The 19,114-nt window shown below is 32.2% G+C and overlaps 2 protein-coding genes and 1 pseudogene across 3 annotated transcripts; all 3 read right to left on the bottom strand.

Moving 5' to 3' along the window:
• Positions 1-7,756: 7,756 nt before the first annotated feature.
• Positions 7,757-9,278, bottom strand: LOC111317700 (putative fasciclin-like arabinogalactan protein 20). The gene is made up of 2 exons (XM_089753879.1): positions 8,517-9,278; positions 7,757-8,408 (listed from the first exon to the last, which is right to left on the bottom strand). The coding sequence occupies exons 1-2, from the start codon at positions 8,993-8,995 to the stop codon at positions 7,757-7,759; spliced, it is 1,131 nt and encodes a 376-aa protein (XP_089610005.1). The 5' UTR covers positions 8,996-9,278.
• A 506-nt stretch (positions 9,279-9,784) lies between these two features.
• LOC111317699 (pentatricopeptide repeat-containing protein At1g77360, mitochondrial-like) lies at positions 9,785-13,053 on the bottom strand (annotated as a pseudogene). The gene is made up of 2 exons (XR_016333298.1): positions 10,987-13,053; positions 9,785-10,240 (listed from the first exon to the last, which is right to left on the bottom strand). The product of XR_016333298.1 is annotated as a pentatricopeptide repeat-containing protein At1g77360, mitochondrial-like (transcript).
• Positions 13,054-13,192: 139 nt separating this feature from the next.
• LOC111318028 (beta-glucuronosyltransferase GlcAT14A-like) lies at positions 13,193-17,684 on the bottom strand. Its single transcript, XM_022920641.2, has 4 exons — positions 16,707-17,684; positions 14,423-14,498; positions 14,222-14,337; positions 13,193-14,109 (listed from the first exon to the last, which is right to left on the bottom strand). The coding sequence occupies exons 1-4, from the start codon at positions 17,188-17,190 to the stop codon at positions 13,595-13,597; spliced, it is 1,191 nt and encodes a 396-aa protein (XP_022776376.1). The 5' UTR covers positions 17,191-17,684; the 3' UTR covers positions 13,193-13,594.
• Between the last annotated feature and the right edge of the window lie 1,430 nt (positions 17,685-19,114).

Raw genomic sequence — 19,114 nt, 5'->3', positions numbered from 1 at the left:
AAGCCGTTGGGGGTTCCATTTATAGGGTAAATGATAGGGTGGGAGGACAAGTTGTGCTTGGAATTTTATAAATAATAAAATAAGATAATGACTTGTGTCCCACGATCATGCCAATCTCTCCAAAATATCATGCAGGGCAACTGGGCATTTGTTTTTTTTTTTTTTTTTGCTTTGGTCGCCAACACTTTTTAATGGAAAAATGGAATTAGGACATTAAGTTAAACTAATTAAAACGGGTTTTAGGGTAGTGGGCTTGCTTACGTTAGTTAATAATATGGAGCTGTTGTCTGGCTGTTTTCTTCGGTCCAAAGAAAGGAAAAAACTGTTGTAAAATGGTTCGATGTCCGCGTTGATTTCCCATACAGTGGCCTACTAACAGTTGTTTTGCTAATTTGAAATCCAAGTAATGATTAGCTTGGCTACGCTCACAGCTTGTTCTCAATTCTTCTGTTTATTTTCTTAAACCTATTTTTTACTTTTTATATTGATCCGGCTTTACAATTAATAGAAAAATTCAGCCTGTCCATTGGGTAGATTGGGTTGGCCTTAGCCTGGTTGGTCTTAGCCTGATTGATCTTTTAAAATCTTTGTTCAAGACTGCATTATATCAATTGATTTTAAATTTTTAATTTTTTTAAATATTAAAAATAATAAAATATAAATATTTTAATATCTCAAGCTAATTTTGATCTTAAAATTTTTTATTTAATACCTTATTTAAATTGGATGAATGAATAATTCAATCCTTAAATAAGATATTCTATGATCATGATTAATTACTGCTATTTAGGATATGTTAAGAAATGTGAGATTTGGGTTTTCTTTCAACTGTTAATAACCTTACAATTATTGAGATTCAATCTTTGAAGCCCTAAATGCGAAGCATAACATGATTTGGAATGTCAATACATAGGTCAATCTTCCAAAAAAAGTAAATGTCTGAATTATTATTTTTGCTTATTTTTGTGGTTGTGATGGAGATAGGCGCAGCAAGTTTCACATATAATAAGTGGAAATTAAATTGGCCAAAAAACAAAGAAGTGCATCAATAATTTAATGCTATGGAGCCCGTCTGTCGTGCATCATTGCAAGGGTGAAAGGGCTGGGTAGCTAACTAGCAGCCTAGCACTCTCTTAGTCTTTATTCGTGCCAGTTTTCACTCTTTTTTATTATTTTATTTGGTTTTTGGTTCAGTTTTTCTCCTCCTATGCACCTCCTTTTCCCACTCTAGGCGGTGCTAAGCTGATAATTACTGCAGAATTATTTGTAATGCTATGTCAACATCACGAATGCACATGTATTTGAAGGCCATTCACAACTTTCTCTGGGGCGATGACACAGATTTTTACCTTATTGGAAGTGTTATTTTGCCACTAAACCTATTATAATAAAATCCTGGTTAACAATAAGTACACCAGATAATTAATAGTAATTTTATCGCTAAAAGGTACTCAACGATTTTTTCTTTCAAACAAAGAAAAATACTCGATGATTTTATATTTGAATTAAGAATAGTAATAGATTAGGTTGCGATGAGTTTTTATTTATTTTGAATTTAATTTAATTATATATATAATATTTAAATTTGATCTGATTTGATAAATTTTTTTATTTTTTATATTCGAAATTAATTTTACTTGATTTGATATTATGTAAAATTATATATGATTTGATTCAATCTAAAATTAATAAAATATTATTTTTAATATATATAATTAAATAAATAATAAAAAATAATAAGTGGATGTGGATGTGGATGTGGATGTATTTTCTTCTTCAATAAAAAAAATCAAAATCTCCTAATAGTATCCTTTTAGTCCAAAAAAGAAAAAAAACAAAAGCATAGTTTTGAATTATGTTTTAGGAAATAATTATAACATTGCATCTAGAATAATTAATTGTATAACATATTCTAAATTGTATTTGTAAAATAGTATTATCCTATATGTACTAAATTATAAATTTTTTTTATAATTTTATATTCAAATTAAATCACTTTAATCTCCACCAATAACTAATGAAATTTAGGTAAGCAAATTAACTTGATGTCAAAATCCAAATTTGTTTTTCTTCTTGTCTTATTGCTCCTTATGAATTTATCCTTGTGATAAACCTCATTTCGATTGTTATTTAGAGAAGTGTTAAATAATATTATTTTATATCTATAAGTTTTGAATTTTTTATGATAAAATTAAATTATGTCGTAAGTTCTAATGCTCTTTAAAAATTTAAAAATTAATCTATCTATTATAATTCATTTAAATTTAATTTTTATATTATTTTAGTTTGTTAATTTTAATCAAAACACTAACTCAATTTAATTTTTTTATTAAATTTGTTGATATGACGTTTGACTGTCTAATATGATCGTTAAACAATATGACATGGCATTTTAGTTGGCTTAATTTTAAGGTGTTGTTGATATAGATTAAAATTATGCCATGTGACATAAAGTTTAATTCACATCAGTAACATTAAAATTCCTTTTTTTTTATTTTATTAAAAAAATTAAATTTAATTACTAAAAAAACTTTTTTATTTTGATAACATACTAAACCGATTTATTAAAAAATATTATTAAATTTAATTAAATTTAATTTAATTCAAAGTGAAAAAAGGGATTTTTTAACTTATTAAATTTAATTTTGAAAAAACTAAACTAAAAAAGGGATTTTTAACATATGTTGCTAACTGAATTAAAACTTAGACAGCGTGACATGATTTTAATCCACGTAAGCAACCCGTTAAAATTAAGCCAACCAAAATGCCACGTCATATCAACTTATGACATACGAACTAATTTGACTTTATATGATAATTATATATAAGTTGGACTTTTCACTTAAAATCAATTAATTTAAATTGACAGCTTATAACAATAATATATTAATAATAATTTATATAAATATAGGACACACATTTCTAGGCATTCCGAAGAGGAAATCCCAATGATTTACCTTATAAAAACTTCATCTTGATGAAAGGGGTTCAAATCTTCAAATGTTTATGTTATACCAGATTGAAATGTCTCCCACATAAAAATCATATGAAGGATTCTTCAGAACTTTCACCAAACGTTAGCCGGTGTCTTGTATCATTAGGTAATGGTTTATTCCAATTTTCAAATGATTATTAGGGGAGTAATGCTACGTGGGCATTCAAGATTTTTCGGAACCAAAATTGCGACAACAAATTTCTTAATAAGAAAGTTCCATGCTCAAATTTAACATTTCTTATCAATATCATTTACATTTGTCAAAATGAAGTCTAAAAAATAATAAAGTCATATTTGATATATAAGATTATGATAAAATAAGATAAGATAATGTTATAAATAAGATTAAATTAAATTAAATTATTTTATTTTTAATATATGTAATGATTATGATAAGATAATTTATTTATTTATTAAAATTATATTTTCTTAAAATTTATACAATTTAAATTATTGATATAATTTTTAAAAGTATAATTAGATTTGTAAGTTTAATCTTATAGATTAAAAATAATTCTTTTCACTTATAAATAATTAAATAAATATATGTCAAGATGATATTAATTATTTTTACAATCTCTATTTTTTAAAATACAAATCAAAATAATACAAAATAATTATTATTTTATTTATTAATAATTTTATATATCAAATATGATTTAAATACTTTATTAGTAATAATGTTATGAAAAAAAAAATCTAAGATTTTGCCATTTGGCCTGAATTTGGATGGGGAAACTCAATTAATGAAATGGGGTCTATATTATTCGAGAATTTTAGGTGACGCAACTGTCGAAGAAAGGAGCTTTTGTGTTCCACCTTGTGTCAAGTCTTCTTCCCTGTATATAAGGCAGACATTTAGCCATCCACTCGATCGAGGACGATTGTCGTGGTTTATAGTGCGCCCGCCTCCATAATTGCTCTATGTCATTTTCTATTTATATATGCATATTAATTGGGTAGAATGTTCAAACTTCAACCCCCAAAAAATAAAGCAATCCTCTACCATACGTTCTAGGAATTTGTTTACCCAAAATAAATAAAACGAAATACTAAACAAAGAGTCTGAAAAGAAAAAGAAAGAAATGGGAGAAAAGTTGTAAAGAGGAATTAATAATGAATACATGTATACGGCTAAAGATAAAGACGTTTTTGAATAAAACTTTAATAATTATTTGAATTTTTTATTATTTTATTATAATTAATTAAAATTTTAAATATATTTTTTTATCAATTGAATTTTGTTTAGACGAAAGTAACCATCAATATTAATTTTCATCAAATCAATGATTTAATTGAAATGAACATAAATATTTAAAAATTTAATTGAATAAAAAAATATATTAAAAATTATAATTAATTGTAATAAAATATTAAATTTTTATTTGAAAACTTTTTTGCATGAATAATTGGGGATAGGTTTTTCCAAGTGAAAAACGACGAGCATCTAAGCCTCAAGCACCCCCCATAGGCCATACATGATAGCTTGAAAACCCGAGTATCGACATATTTCCAAGTAGCTTTGCATGGGACGTCACAGCTAAAAAGCTGTGATGCTCCCCTCTTTCCTACACCTTGCAGTTTATCATGATGATCCCATTGCCATTGGGCCCAATTCGGAAACCATATTTTCAAAGTTGTATACGAAAGTTATGGTGGAAAAAGATGATTGTAGGAGTGAGACAATAGCATTAACAAATAACAATCGATACACTATTGTTTTACTTGGATACTGTACTACTAGTATCTTCCCTCCTTTTTGATTGCTCCCGATGGGTGGATACTGTAGGTCAGCAATGATCAAGAGAATAAATATGTTATTATAACTCTCGATCCCGAAATGCTTTCATGGATATATAAAATCAGAACTATAACATATACCCAACTAAATAGAGGTCAGTATCCAATTAAAGTCACCTTTCATACCATGACAAACAGAGCATAAATTAAAACACCAAAAGAAAACCCACATTCGTTGGAAAACAGCTTAATTTGAAAATATTAAACTCGAGTAAATTTAAAGAATGAAAAACGATTTAGTTTCATCATACATATGAATATGCATGAAACACTGAAATGACTAAAACTCAATGTTGTTTATAGTCAGTTACTAAGCAGATATGCACCTATTGTAAAGCACGTAAAACAATATTTGAAATTATTCATGCAAATTTTGAAATTAATCTTACACACATATATATAGTATAATTTACAAATATATATATCATGTTTTTCAATATATATTTAATAATTAAATTTTTTAAATTTTAAAAATAATTATGCATTTTAATTAATTTAAATTTTTATATGCATGATTTACATATATAAAAAAATAAAAATTAGGGATTAGATTAACAAAATAAAAATCATATAAAACTTAAAAATATATAAAAGTAATTTAAAATTAATAATTTTACACTAATGTAAATAGATTATATATATTAATATATTTCTAAAATTTTTTTCTCATAGATGTCCACGTCAAGTTTTGACATACGAAAGTGTTAATCACTTGGAAAAGAGTTAAATAGAAATTATAGCGCTTGTTTAAGATTTAAAAAAGAAAACTTCAGGGGCACGGAAGTTGGAAAAGATGACTTAAGAACGACAAAAGCACGTGGCACAGTTAGTGAAGTTTTGGTAAACGTCTTAATTTGTTGGCATCACTTGTCTTAATCAATAATTAATTATTTATTTATTTATTTAAAAAAAAATAATAAATTAATTAATAGAATGAATTGTGGCTCTCGATTTCAGGACTTAGCCAAAATATCAACTTTCAATCACACAACAAATTAATTGCATTGATTTGTTCATTTACTATTATGATATTAATTTTAACAGTTGTTTGATCTATTAGTATTAAAATTTTATTTTTAGTGATTATGATTTAATTTTTTTTAAAATTAAAGCATTATTTTTCAGAAAAATAAAAAATAAATGTAAAGAAAATTTGATAACACGAAACTTATAGTAGTTTATTTTCAATGTGAGAGAATTATGTTTATTTTGTAATCACTGTATAATTTTTTATTATAAAAATTACAGAAATAATAATAAACCCTTAAATTAATAACCCTTTAAATATAAATATAATTAAAGCAATCAAGTTAAATGTGTAAAAAAATTCAAAATATTTTAATATTATTACATATAAAATTTATTCCAACAATTTATATCATAATAATAATTAAGCTTAACCCAAACTAACTTATTTCACAACCTCATTTACGAAAATGATTTATTATGATATTAATATCACAGTTCAGTACCAGCTGGGGTCAGCTCATGGTTATTGTTGACTGTAGAAAACCCAAGGTTTTATTACTGAGGACAGATTTTTTTGTTCTCTTTCTCCGAGTTTATTATGAACTCCATCAAGATTGTCGTGTTTTATAAATGCAACCATCCACGAATAATAAATATGATTTGTAAACATAAACAAATCTTTCTATCATATCAAGGTTGGCCAATATCAAGTGCAAGTTTCACAATCATATTTAATTATAAGAAAATGACCTCTTATAATATATAAATTATTGTAATAAAATATCGCATATTCTCCTTAGATTTTTTTTTTTTACTTTATTTAATATAAAAAATTTCACATATTTTCTGTGAACTATATTAAACAAAAGAAAACAATGTTACATCGTTTTTTAAAAGTGAAAAACATGGTCATGGGGGCTGGAATAATAGACCTAAATTAAATATGAATTGGGAAAGATTGGACTAATTGGTGATTAATTAAACATGCAATGTCTTGCGAACCTTGACAACCTGGTAACACTAAGCTATGAGATACGATGTTTATGAGATTAAAATATTAGTTTGATTAATTAGACATGTACTCCATGAAAAAGGATTAAATTAGAAGCAAATATGTAAGAGGAAACTATGTTGGATTATTTTTTATATTAATTGTTCGAATTCAATTCAATATAATTTGATAAAATCAAAAAATAATCAACATAATCTTAATCTAAATTAATTCAAAATCAATTTAAATTAAATTGATTTTGATCTTAGATCAAGTTTGAGAGGATTTAATACAAAATTATTCAAAATAATAAAAATTTTTTTAAAATAGTTTAACATTATTCGAACTTAAATTAAGTATTATTTATTTTTCTTCTAAATATTAACAAACTATTAGTGTATTAAGGGCTTTTAAAGTTAGAAAATAAAAAGATCAAACCAAGAGGCCACATTTTTTTAGGCCAAGAGTGATGCCATTGTTTAGTTTCTCTCACTTGTAAATGTAACGTAGTTTTATTAACCAAGCCACCAAGTGCATTTTGTTCAACGTTCAAGACCCCATCTCTTTCGAGAGGTCCAACCCATTAATAAAATTTATATACTAGTCCAAGTTAGGCTTGCAAGTAACTTATTGGCCCATCAAATTTCTGGAACTTCCATCAGGCCGTCACCCAACCAACAACAGAATACCCTTCCATTTTTTTCCCTTTTATTTAGACATTATTTAATAAAGCTGGGAGAGAATATAAAAAATTTGAATATATTCCAAACAGAGAAAAAGATTAGAGGTGCTAAGATTTTAACTTCAATTATACTAGATATAAACTCATGAATGTATGAACGAAATGAACTAAGCTTCGAGTTTTAAAAATAACACTAATGTTGGTAGCTGACCGATCTTTCACAAAATAATGAAAGTTACAGACCAATTACTCTCCATTTAGTAGCAGACATTTTGAATGAAGTTATCAGTTATTCACCATGGGCTCAAATGGTATTTTTTCAAAGCCAAAAAACTGTCAAAGTCGACGACAAAAGCCCAAATTTGTGATCGACAAACTTGCCAATAGTCCTTGCAATAATATTTTCCAACTTAATAAGAGCAAATTTGCATCCAAAAGATTTGTAGACGACGAAATGGATTCTTGATTGCTTACAAATATTCTCATCACAGGACGCTTGGACCCCATCAAATGAAAAGTGAAAAAAGGAAAACAAATATGAAGATGGCAAATGAAAAAACTTTGGTAACCATGATTTACCAAAAACTTGAAGAGAAACATGCAACAATTGGCTAGCTGAATCTTGTTGAACTTGGGAGTTCTCAGCCGCTCTAATTCCTGCAGCCAGTCTAGCAAGTCCCCCACTAAGGCCATGAACAACGAGCCAGTCACTTTGAAACAGGTCTCGGACCATAACCTTGACCCCGTTGATCATAACATTGGCACCAGATTTTTTGACAATGATGTTGAAACCGTCCAAATAAGTCTCTAGCACCATCATCTTGTCCCAATTATCTAGATCCCTTCCTTGAATCTTACAAGGCACGATAAGCCTTAAAAGGATTGACGGATAGACGTTCCATTTACCCATAAATGGCTTTACCATTTCACCAGAGGGAGCAAAGATTGTGAGCGTCATATTATCTTGGGCTCTTCAACTGGGAGTCAAGAAAAGATGCCATGGCAAAGTACCCTTTTGACCTTAAAGCTTCGCTGGCTTGATCTAATGAATTACTATTACGAAACGTATGCGTTCCTACACATCCATGCTCGGAAACGTTGAAGCTTGGATCAAAAACTTGTCAATTTTATAGACTACCAAAGACCCATCATTGTATACGGGTTTCTTACCAATCTTGCCTCCATTTAGTGAAATCTGATCATCAGACGGTGAAGAGTTTACGATCAGGGAGTTGCTACGAGAGAAAGTCATGATTTTGGAACCGAAGGGGAGGGAATTGAGGAATGAGAGAGGAAGAAATTGAGGAGAGAAGTGGAAACGAAGAAGAGAAACAGAGGGTTGACCGGACTTTGCGAATATTGTATCAGATGGAGAGAATATGGTGATGTTTTGAGTTTGTGGGATCAGAATTTGGGGACCGAACTGGAGGGTGAGGGACCTGGATGCCATGCTGACATTGGAGAGGACTTGGGCGGCGTTAGAGATGATATTGGAGGAGGCAGAGGAGGAGAAAGAGAGAGAAGACAAAATGAGAGAAAGGAGAAGTTGGATTGCCATGGTGGAGCTTCCAAGGTGGGGTTTTGCCAGGGTTCTTTGCTCTTGGTTATGGTGAAGGGAGGGTTTTGTAACTGTAATGGAGGGTGATTTTTGTTGGCTAGAGAGAAAGGTACTTGGCGGGAAAGATTTGCCACTTTTGTTACGGATGGTTGTTGAGTGATTTGTTGAAGTGACAAGAATACCCTGGTACTTAAAAGAGGGAAGTTTGGGTTTTTTATTTTATTTTGGTTATGCGCGTGTTACGGATAGGTTAATTATTATGATTCACATTAATTTGTGAGATATTATTCATTTTTCATCCCTTGATCTCAAGGTTGTGTCATAAAAATGATTTCAAAAATTGAAAGTGATATAAATTTTTATATCTCATGATCAATTTTAGTACATTTTATCTTATTGCTAGTATCTTTAGAATTGACTCCAGGACTTAGACATTGACTCATTCGGCTTCTAAGGTTGTCATCGCTAGTATCTTTAGAATTGACTCTAGTACACTTTATTCCATCGTTAGTATCTCCAGAATTGGCTTCAAGACCCTAAATTTATTCGACGTTTTAAATTAACTTAATTATCACGATTCACATCGATTTATGAGATATTATGATTTTGTTCTACAAAACGTGCATTTCATATTGAAAATGGTGTAAACTCTTATATCCAATGATCAATTTTAGTACGAAATCGATTTGAGATTCATAACTCTTCTCTAAAACCATAACATGAGAGGCTTGTTAGCTTCTCGTTTTGTTTTTGTTTTATTTTATTTTCTTTTTTATTTGAAAAAAAAAAAGATTTAAATTTAACTCTTTGAATAAAAATACAAGTATTTATCATTAAGAATACTCAACCAAGAAACAGATTTGATGTAAAAAAAAAACATTCAAGTTACTTGTGAAACTACTACATTGATTCTAAACATCCAAATGTAACATCAAGTACTACCACATTTGTTCTCTCATTCTAATTCAATCTAGAAAAATATAAAAGAGAATTCAGAAGTGGGAATGTCACAAACCCCCATCTTTTTTGAAACATAGGGTGCGCAAAAGACAATACATGCCAAAAAGACGAGGCTTGGCAAACCCCAACTACATCATCTTGGAGCAAATAAAGCATCGAAGGAGAGTTAAAGGTAGTTAATCCAAAAGAAAGATCGTTACTTGGCTAGCCAATCTGCACAGATATACAACTTCAGACTTGCTGCATCTTACATCTCACATCTCAGCATTATGGGAATATAGGGATCTGAAAAGCAAACAAGGTTTAACTACTTATTTGCAGAAAGCATCGCATATTTGTATATTGCATTAACACCCAATATGCATAGCAAAGCAAAAATCAGAATCCATACTCTGCCGATTAAGAACCATTTTCAGAGCTCCTTATCCCTTCCAACAAAATCATATAGATTTGCCAATTATACAATATACAGGGACGATGTCAGACCAGACAAGGTGATGACCATTGACATAAGCTATAGATTTGGCAATTTATGTTGTTCAAAAGACAGAGGATGATTGGCAGGAAGAGAAAGTCACTCACTTGATTGACAAAGAGAAAGATGAGATAAAGGCAACCCGACCCCTTTCTCCCCTTTGTCCATTCTTGAACCCTAGAGGTGGTAAAATATTGGATTAACCTATAATTCATAAGTCAGCCAAATAAACAGGGGAATATAAACGCTTCTAACATTGCACACAAGAAATAGTCTAGTCATATTAGATTCCACTGAGTAATTAGTTCAATGATGAATAGGGTTAAACAATAGCAATACTTTTCGTTCTTAAAAGTCCATAAATAGACTTATAGAAAGGTGCAATGAAATGTCTAAAGGAATATAGTGAGGGGATATCATGTAAAGTGGCAAGGAAGAAAATAAAGGATAGTGGATATAGTCCCCTAAAAAGATCCAGATCTCACTCACCCCATTCGAAGAATCCAATATCAAAGAGGCGACAGGGATATAGTGGCATATATAAGAGAATACTTACTGCTCAGCCTTGGACGCTCTGTCTTCCCAGTTTCAACAGTCCATTATCTAATTGAATCCAACTCTATAGTTCTGAAACTGCAAAATCTTTAACATGTAAATATCTAAGGTAAAGATAAAAAAGAATTGCCACAAAGTCACACATCTTGATTCTTATTACGTCTATCTGATACCAAATAGTGGCCCAGATCCTATTACTAGGAAAAGACAGTGCCGCCGTGGCGGAGCTCATATGAACCTGAAGGGCACCATCATACAGCCCACTTTTTCTCTTACTTCTGGCCTCCACCAACTAATGGAATTTTCCTCAGCTTATCAATCTTCCGAGCCAAATTTAAAGCTGTATCCTTCTTCCTCTCATCAAGTAGAGCTTGTTTCAGATTACCAATCTGGCTGGAGGTCAAATGCCTGCATCCAACATTTCCTAAAAATACTTGCAAGCGTCATCCAGCAAGTTCTTGTAACACAAGCTGTTAATCAAATCAAAGAACATATGCATTCCTGGAAGCACTCCCTTGGCCTTCATCTGAGCCCAAACCTGTATTGCCATATCCTCTTGCTCCTCATTGCAAAGCATCCTTACTATAATTTCATAAGTACTCACAGTTGGCTCACAGCCTGGTTCACTGGACATTTTCTGGAAAACCAAGTAAGCCTCTTTTGTCCTTCCAGCCTTTATCGGGAGATGAAGAATTATATCCCAAGTTCTTGAATTTGGACCAACCAAGTTTTTCTCATTTCATTTATCATCCGAAATGCATCATCCATTCGCTTTGAGCAACAATAAGCTCCTACAAGAATTATAAATTGGTGCCTCAGGAGTAAAACCACAATTCTTGGAACGTTCAAAAAACTGAAGAGCTTCACTTAACCTCTTCTCTAAACCCAATCCATTAATCAAAGTACAAAAAACATGAGGACTAGGCTTAGAATTCTTTGCCTCCACCTCGTGAAACGACTCAATCGCTCCATTATGCTTCTTTGCCTTAAAATATGCAGTGATCAAAATACCATTAGTTACCTTCATCTTTCATCTCTTGATAAACCTCCTCTAACCTCAATAAGTAGTGTTCTTTTCCCCATCCTTCCAACAAAATCGTATAAGACTTAATATCAGGAACAAACCTTCTCATTTTCATTTTATCAAAGATTTTGTTTGCTTTCTCAACATTTCTAGACTTGGTCAAAATATCAATCAATCGATTGAAATCCGATGTTCCAAGCTTGAAACCAAACTCCTCCATCATCTCAAAAGCCTCTATAGCCTCTTCAACCTTCCGGGCTCTTGTATACTGCCGTGAAATCAATGCAAAAGTATCTATGTTTAACAATTTTCTACTCCTCATAATGTAATTCACGAAATCCGATATCAATTTGAACTGCTTAATCTTACCCAATGCTTCAATCAAAGCTTTGTAGCTTTCTGTATTATATTTAAACCCTTTTTGCTTCTCTGTAAATGTAAAAAATGACATTGCAATGATACCCGCATTGCTTAGCCTCTTCAAAACATCTATAAAGGGTGAAGGGGACACTTCAATTGAAGCGTCCTCAAGCAATTTATCGACGTGAGAATCAGAGTGGCTAGAGAGGAGCGTGCAAATTTTGGAATTGTCTAGTTCGAATTTGGGTTCTGCAGGGTTCTTTTCACGGGCTCAAAAGAAAATTCTTTTGGTGTTAAATCCTCGTGGATCGATCTGTAGATGATAAGATGAAGAGTTGGTGGATACCCAAATGAGGTTTTGTGGCCTGGAATGAAGTTGAGATTGAAATTTTGATGCTTGATGGATTTCTGTTAGTGCGTGGGAAGTGATTTTATGCGAAGAGCAGGAATATTGATAATGCCTCCAAGTTCAAGGCAGGTGTTGCAGCAGAAGATAAATATGCACATAGACGGCCAGTTTTGTTCCTGCTTGCTAGCTGTTAAAGATTCGACTAAAAAGAGCATTTCATGCAGTTTCAACAAGGGTTGTATAATCCACGCCAGTGACTTCTTTTAGCCCGCGTATATGTTGCGAACTCTTTAACAATTTCCTTAAATACGGAAAAGAAAGAAATTTCTCTCAGGATTCATGATGCGTGTAAAAGGTCAAGGGATACGCATAGATGAGCAAAAGTTTCTCAGATCGTTTTCTTAGTTCACAATTTCTTGCCACAAAAAACCGACCCCTTGCTGGAATGCACAAGAGAGAGAGAGACAGGGAGAATTAGGACAGCAATACAATTAAGAGATTTTAAAGAATGAATTTGTCTTCCAACATCAACGTGCCAAATGAAAGGTGCATAGAACATACAACAGCATGCAAATGGCAGCTCGAGAGGGAGGTCCTCTTACTCATTGAAGACTTCTAGGTGGCTTGACCATTAAATACTAACCCTGAAGCCAACAACGCAGAGCAAAATCTCAAGTGAATTCACTTGTTTCCTCCCTCAATTCTAGCATTTCGTATAAAAAAATTCTAGCCTGTGATAAGAGGAACCCCAAAAAAATAGGTATACAGACCAAAGAATGCATCACATCTGATGTTCTTTTGAAGCTTTCATGAAATTCAGATGCAATGACAGTGCACTAAGTCTCTGAAATATTCACCTTTCAGTTCACACCTCCCTCATGTGCACTGATTAGACTGTGAATTCCAGTCATCAAGAAGATTTGTCATAGTTTCCTCAAACTTCTTTGCCTGAGGTCCGGGTTTCAAGACATTTACATCACGCCATTGTGAGCAAGGATCCATCCACCAACTCTTGCGACCAGTGCACCATGCCCCAGGGGCAACTCGGTTTTGCCCACGCTTGAGGATCTTTTCATCAACCATGTCCAACACAGGATCATCTTTTTGAAACTGTCTTGCAAATGCTGATCCACTTTGAGCCATTTGATCATAATCAGAAATGTTGAGAAAGTGTGGTTCCATCTTTGGAGGACTGTCCCAGATCATATATCTTAAATCACTGTTTACAGTAGTGTTCTTGAACTCAGGTGAATTGCAAATGACAGAATGGAAATAACTTTCTTCAGATAACATAACATTGTTGAAATACATCAGAAGGGTCCGAGGTAGATTATCCCACCCAAAAAGGCAAAATTCCAGAAAGGATCTGCTTAAGACAACCCATGGGGAACCTGCAATTCAATACCAAAATGTAAATGTGCAGCATCTCCAGAGAAAATAAGTCATAAATAAATTTTTAACTCATGAACGGTAATGGACAGTAAAATGGATTGTAGACTTTGCCTGTAAATACTTTAAAAGCATCTGGCATTGGTCGTTTCTCTGTAGCATGAAAAATTTGGGTCCTCCTAGCTAGGTAAAGCCCTGGGTCAACCACAATAGGCTGGATCCTTTGACCTCTGCATCAAAAGTGAACCAATATGATTTAGATTCAATTACAACTTGCAGAAGGATCTATACATTTCATGAAAAGGGTTTGCCTACTCTTTCCACCCAAGGTCACTAGTATGATCAAGGAAATTGAGGTCCCTCCTAACTGAGGAGAACACATGGGACAAATCTGAGATGAAACAAAAAAAAAAGTTAATACAATCAAGAACAAAAGTATGGTAAGACAAAAGAAAAACAGGTAAAATATAGAGAATTGTGATGAGGAAAAAAGAGGCATAGGGCAAACTTAAGGAGTTCTCGCTATTGTAATCTCACAGAAAAATGCAGGAAAAAATGAGGCATCTGAGATTGATTGGTTAGAACCTTCCCTCCTTTCAAAAATATCCTTAAGGTTTTGAAAACAAATAATGGTAGGGCTTCATGGCCTAGTAGCATTGGGAACTAATTTTAGGATTTTCCATTTCATCCTGTCTAAAGCTTTTCTGTAGCAGAAAACTGATTCAGATTTTTCAATATATCCTATCAATAATGAAGGAACAATAAACAGAAATTATTTCAGAAGTTTAACTCAAAATTCAAATATTGGTTTCAACCATGATGATTATTGAGTATTTGGAAAAATTAAACCCAAAGCCAAAAGTGGCATCATAAATAACTGTATTCATAGACCTGAGTTGTCTAGTTCCAATTTGCACAAGTATTACTTTGTCCAGACTCTACAACCAAGCATAATAAAATAAGTAAAGAACATCAGAAACTCATACCACTTTCAGCTCTACAAATTAATATATCTTCATTATGAGATTTCTTCGCACCACAGTAACAAAGGTCAAAGGATAGTAAGCCCCTTTCTTTCCTTCTAACCTAAGTCCTACTAAACCTTGTTATACTTAACAACCAACCAACCTTTTAATAATTGGTCATAATCAGACAGCTGCAGAAGCTTCAGATGCATAGCACCTCACAGTAAAATCATTATCATTATTCTGCCTTTGTTTATTTCCTTCTGTAAAGATAATATTTAGTTTACTTTAAGAAAACATTAACTTTTCTTTTACCCTTAAGTAGGCCACTAACCAAAACATATACAATCTATGGCTAGAAAGGTTTCAGTAGAAGAAAAACATCACTTATTTCCAGCCAAAAAAAGCAAACTATATAATATTCTTTTTCTGTGGTTTCTGGTTGTAATGGTATGAGGAAAACAGCTCTGTGTCTAACCGCGAAAGTGTATTAGCTTAAGGATATAGCTTCATATGTAAAACAACCAATAATGACAAAACTGACATACCAACAACTATGTCTGCCCATCACAAAAGCAGGCCTACAAATTGAAACATTGGGGGAGCTGGACCAGCCATAAAATAAGCTAACCACTGTTCTATCAATGTAACTAATATTTTAACAGGCAGAAATTCGGTTCAAAAGTTGCTTCCCTTCACTAAACTAAAAGTTTGAGCAAAACTCTACAGATCTAGACCCAAAAAGGAAAGTGTAGGATTAAAACCTCATGAATCATCACATAAACCTCATGTCAGTCATCCTCCATGACATACTTTCCTGTATCCAGTCTCTCAATTTGATACCCTCAGTGCCATTTATGTATGATTTATACACAGGTGACTTCATTTACAACAGATAACTGTTTGAAGAGAATCTTGGTTTCATAGAGGCAGCACGTTTACTAGATGTTTTTAGATCTAATCTATTCTCAGGACCAGATTATGTCTTAAAATAAACTAGGCTAACAACAGTTCTCGTCTGATTGACAGATGCATCACCAAAATTGTTGTCAGTTTCATTTCTGCATTATTAAAACTGCCTCAAAATGTACATGTCTAGTTATAGCCAAGTGCTAACCAATGCTTCCATCTAGATTCTTTAGTCGGCAGTAAAACCTACATTTAAGTAAATTAATATCTTGACAAGAAGAAATAGCACAAAATTTCTTGGAATTATGATAATGTAAAAGGTACGATAAACTCGTCAGAAGCATGATCAAAATCAAGAATTTTCCTTGAATCATGTACAATGTTCACAAATCCTATCCGACTTAGGAAAGATTTTTGAAAATGTTGCACCAAATTTTGGCAGAATGAATCTAATCCAATACAGAATCTTTAAACAATCCAATTGATCATTAAGAAAACCTTAGTCAGAAAATCTTAAGTCTCATTTCTTATTAAACCGCAGAGCGCATATACTATACTGAACCAATGCAAATTCATCCAATTTTCAAGTAATTTCCACTAAATCAAGAACTTGTATATCCAAAAATCAAACTTTTCAATCAAAACCTCAATTCTCCTAGCTACTTCATACAAAAGAAAACAACATAAATCCAAAAACAAAAAATCAACAAAACAAAACCGCTTACCGTCTTGAGTAACCAAGGGATAATCCAAAGCACTCAAAGCAATAAACCAATCCCAGCCACGATCAACCTTCATCAAAATAGCAGCAGCATGCAACGTGGCAGCAATATGCGTAGAACCCATATAAGAAAACCGATCAGGCTTCCCTATGACATCCACATTTCCAAAACTCCTAATAGCAGGTACAGATTTCAAAGCCACGGCCAACCTATACCTTTCCTCATCAGAAGCATCAGCTCCAAGTTGCAACAAATATCGATTCCTGGGATGATAGACAGCAAGCAGAAGCCTAAAGATCCGATCTTTATCACCTCTTCCACCAAATATATAGTACCCAAAAGCTGGTGGATAATGAAGGCCATGTTGGACTAGTGAAGGGAAAGGCCTAGGGGAGCTGAAAGCTGAGATTGAGTAGAGCAAGAGGAGGAGAATGGAGAGAAATGTTGCCGAAAAGAGAGTGAAAAGCCATTTCTTTTCAGCTCCCATAACAATAATGTTTTAAGCTCTTTAAAAATCGTAACTCTTTTTGATAAATTTGATTCAAAGATTTTGAGCATATGGGTTTATTGATGATCAAAGAAGGAAATTTGGGTTGAATTTGGAATTTGAAGATGTTTCAGGAAATGGGTATTTGAGGATCTTTGGTTTCAGAAGACTGAACACCATTGATGATAAAATCTAGATCAGCACAGTAAAGCTTTGTTTTGTTTTTTGTTTTTGCTGAATTCTATCTCTCTCTTCCCTCCCTCTCTGTGTAGTTAATGAAAATGATTAAAGCTTCTTTTTTTTTTGTTGTATGTGTAAAATGTTCAGTTTCTTTGTTTGTTTTGACGGTGAAATTAAATGTTTGGAGTTGAATAGTTAACTAGGTTTAGGGTTTTTATTCCCTTTCTTGTTTCAGGTTAGATTTGGCTTGGGTGGAAGAAGGAGAATGAAGTTTTGCTTCTTTGGATTTTCCAATCTTTGCTTTCTATATTACAATCTGATTTGATTAATTATAATTTGATCCAAGAAAAGTTGGGGAGTAAACAAACATTTGCTTTGCGTGTGTCAAAAACACAAAATAATTCTATCTACCTTAATATTCACGACCATGACTTGCGCGTCGACTAACGCGCTACCGTTAAGGAAACACCTCGTAATTCACGATCCCATAGGCCAGAGTTTCGGTCACATGAGATGGGATGAGATCCATGAGTGATCGCCACGCTCTAGGGAGCAGAGGTGGGAAAACATTTGATCTCAAGTGCTGCGAGCTTGTTGGCTTCACATGTAAGAATTTAAATTTGCTAATTCCAGAAAGAGGAAAAAGAAAAATCAATGGTCAAAACTGGAAATGGAGAATTTTCTCCATTTTAAAGCGGAAAAAAAATGTTGGGTCTTGCATCATGCATGCAGGTGTTAAGCATATACGTGTCGTGATTTCATGGAAACGTCCTACTAATTTGGTTTTGTAGATTTAAATAAGGAAAAATGGAAATAAATAGTAGTGCATGGTTGGTTTGGGAAAAACCAAAACGGCTTAATGTCTTACTCTTTGTAGGGTAGATATGATTAGGTGAGCGTTTTTATTTGAAGTTCTTATAGGTTTTAGAAATGTCAATTTTGAAGGAATTTTCAATTTGGGGCAATCGGATTTTTATATTTTTAAGATATTTATTTATAATATATATAAAATTTTTAATAAATTTATTAATTTTATAGATAAAAAATATATTTTTTAATTTTTAAAATTTTTACTTTTAGAGAATATTAAAAAAATATTTTCTTCTTAAGGGGGTGTCTGCAAACATCTTTTGATAAAAAGGTGGATCAGCAACTAATTCGGATAGTATTTGCTTTTATTTAGAAATGTTTATGGTTAGAATTGAATTTGGTCAAATCCAATTAAGTTAACCTTTTAAAGCTTTATCCAAACTTAATTTGATACAATTCGTCGAACTCACAAAATTTAAAATTTTTTAAAATATATATTACAATATTAATAATAATTTAATATTTTGAATCAGACCAAATTAGACATAAGTTCAAAAACTCCTACCCAAGAACCTGAGTTGGGTCAAGCATGCAATCCGGACAAGTAGCTTGCCCCGTTGCCCGTGGACAAATATACATCTATTTATTAAAGCGAACATAATAGGAAGTGTTTTTCCTTTGGGGATAGGTCCGATAAGCCAAGTATCTAAATTGTCACTAATAAGTTACGAGGCTGAAGGATAGTGTTGGTATGGATCATCCTTAATACTACTTGAATTGAATCTCAGCTAATTCCTCTTCCTTTCAAGAAGTTGCTCGTTAAAACCAAAGTTTTTTTGTTGAAGTGGTTCAACTTCTTTAGTTTAGCCTCCCAAGTTTCAACCATGGTCGTTGAGGGACACAAAGGGTTTACACCATTGGTTAGTGGCATAAA

This window comes from Durio zibethinus, chromosome 2 (assembly GCF_047325235.1).
Source record: "Durio zibethinus cultivar Kanyao isolate XHJ-2024 chromosome 2, ASM4732523v1, whole genome shotgun sequence".
In the NCBI taxonomy this organism is placed as follows: Eukaryota; Viridiplantae; Streptophyta; class Magnoliopsida; order Malvales; family Malvaceae; genus Durio; species Durio zibethinus.
Note: the sequence above shows the minus strand (reverse complement) of the source record. Positions and strands in the feature narration are given on the sequence as shown.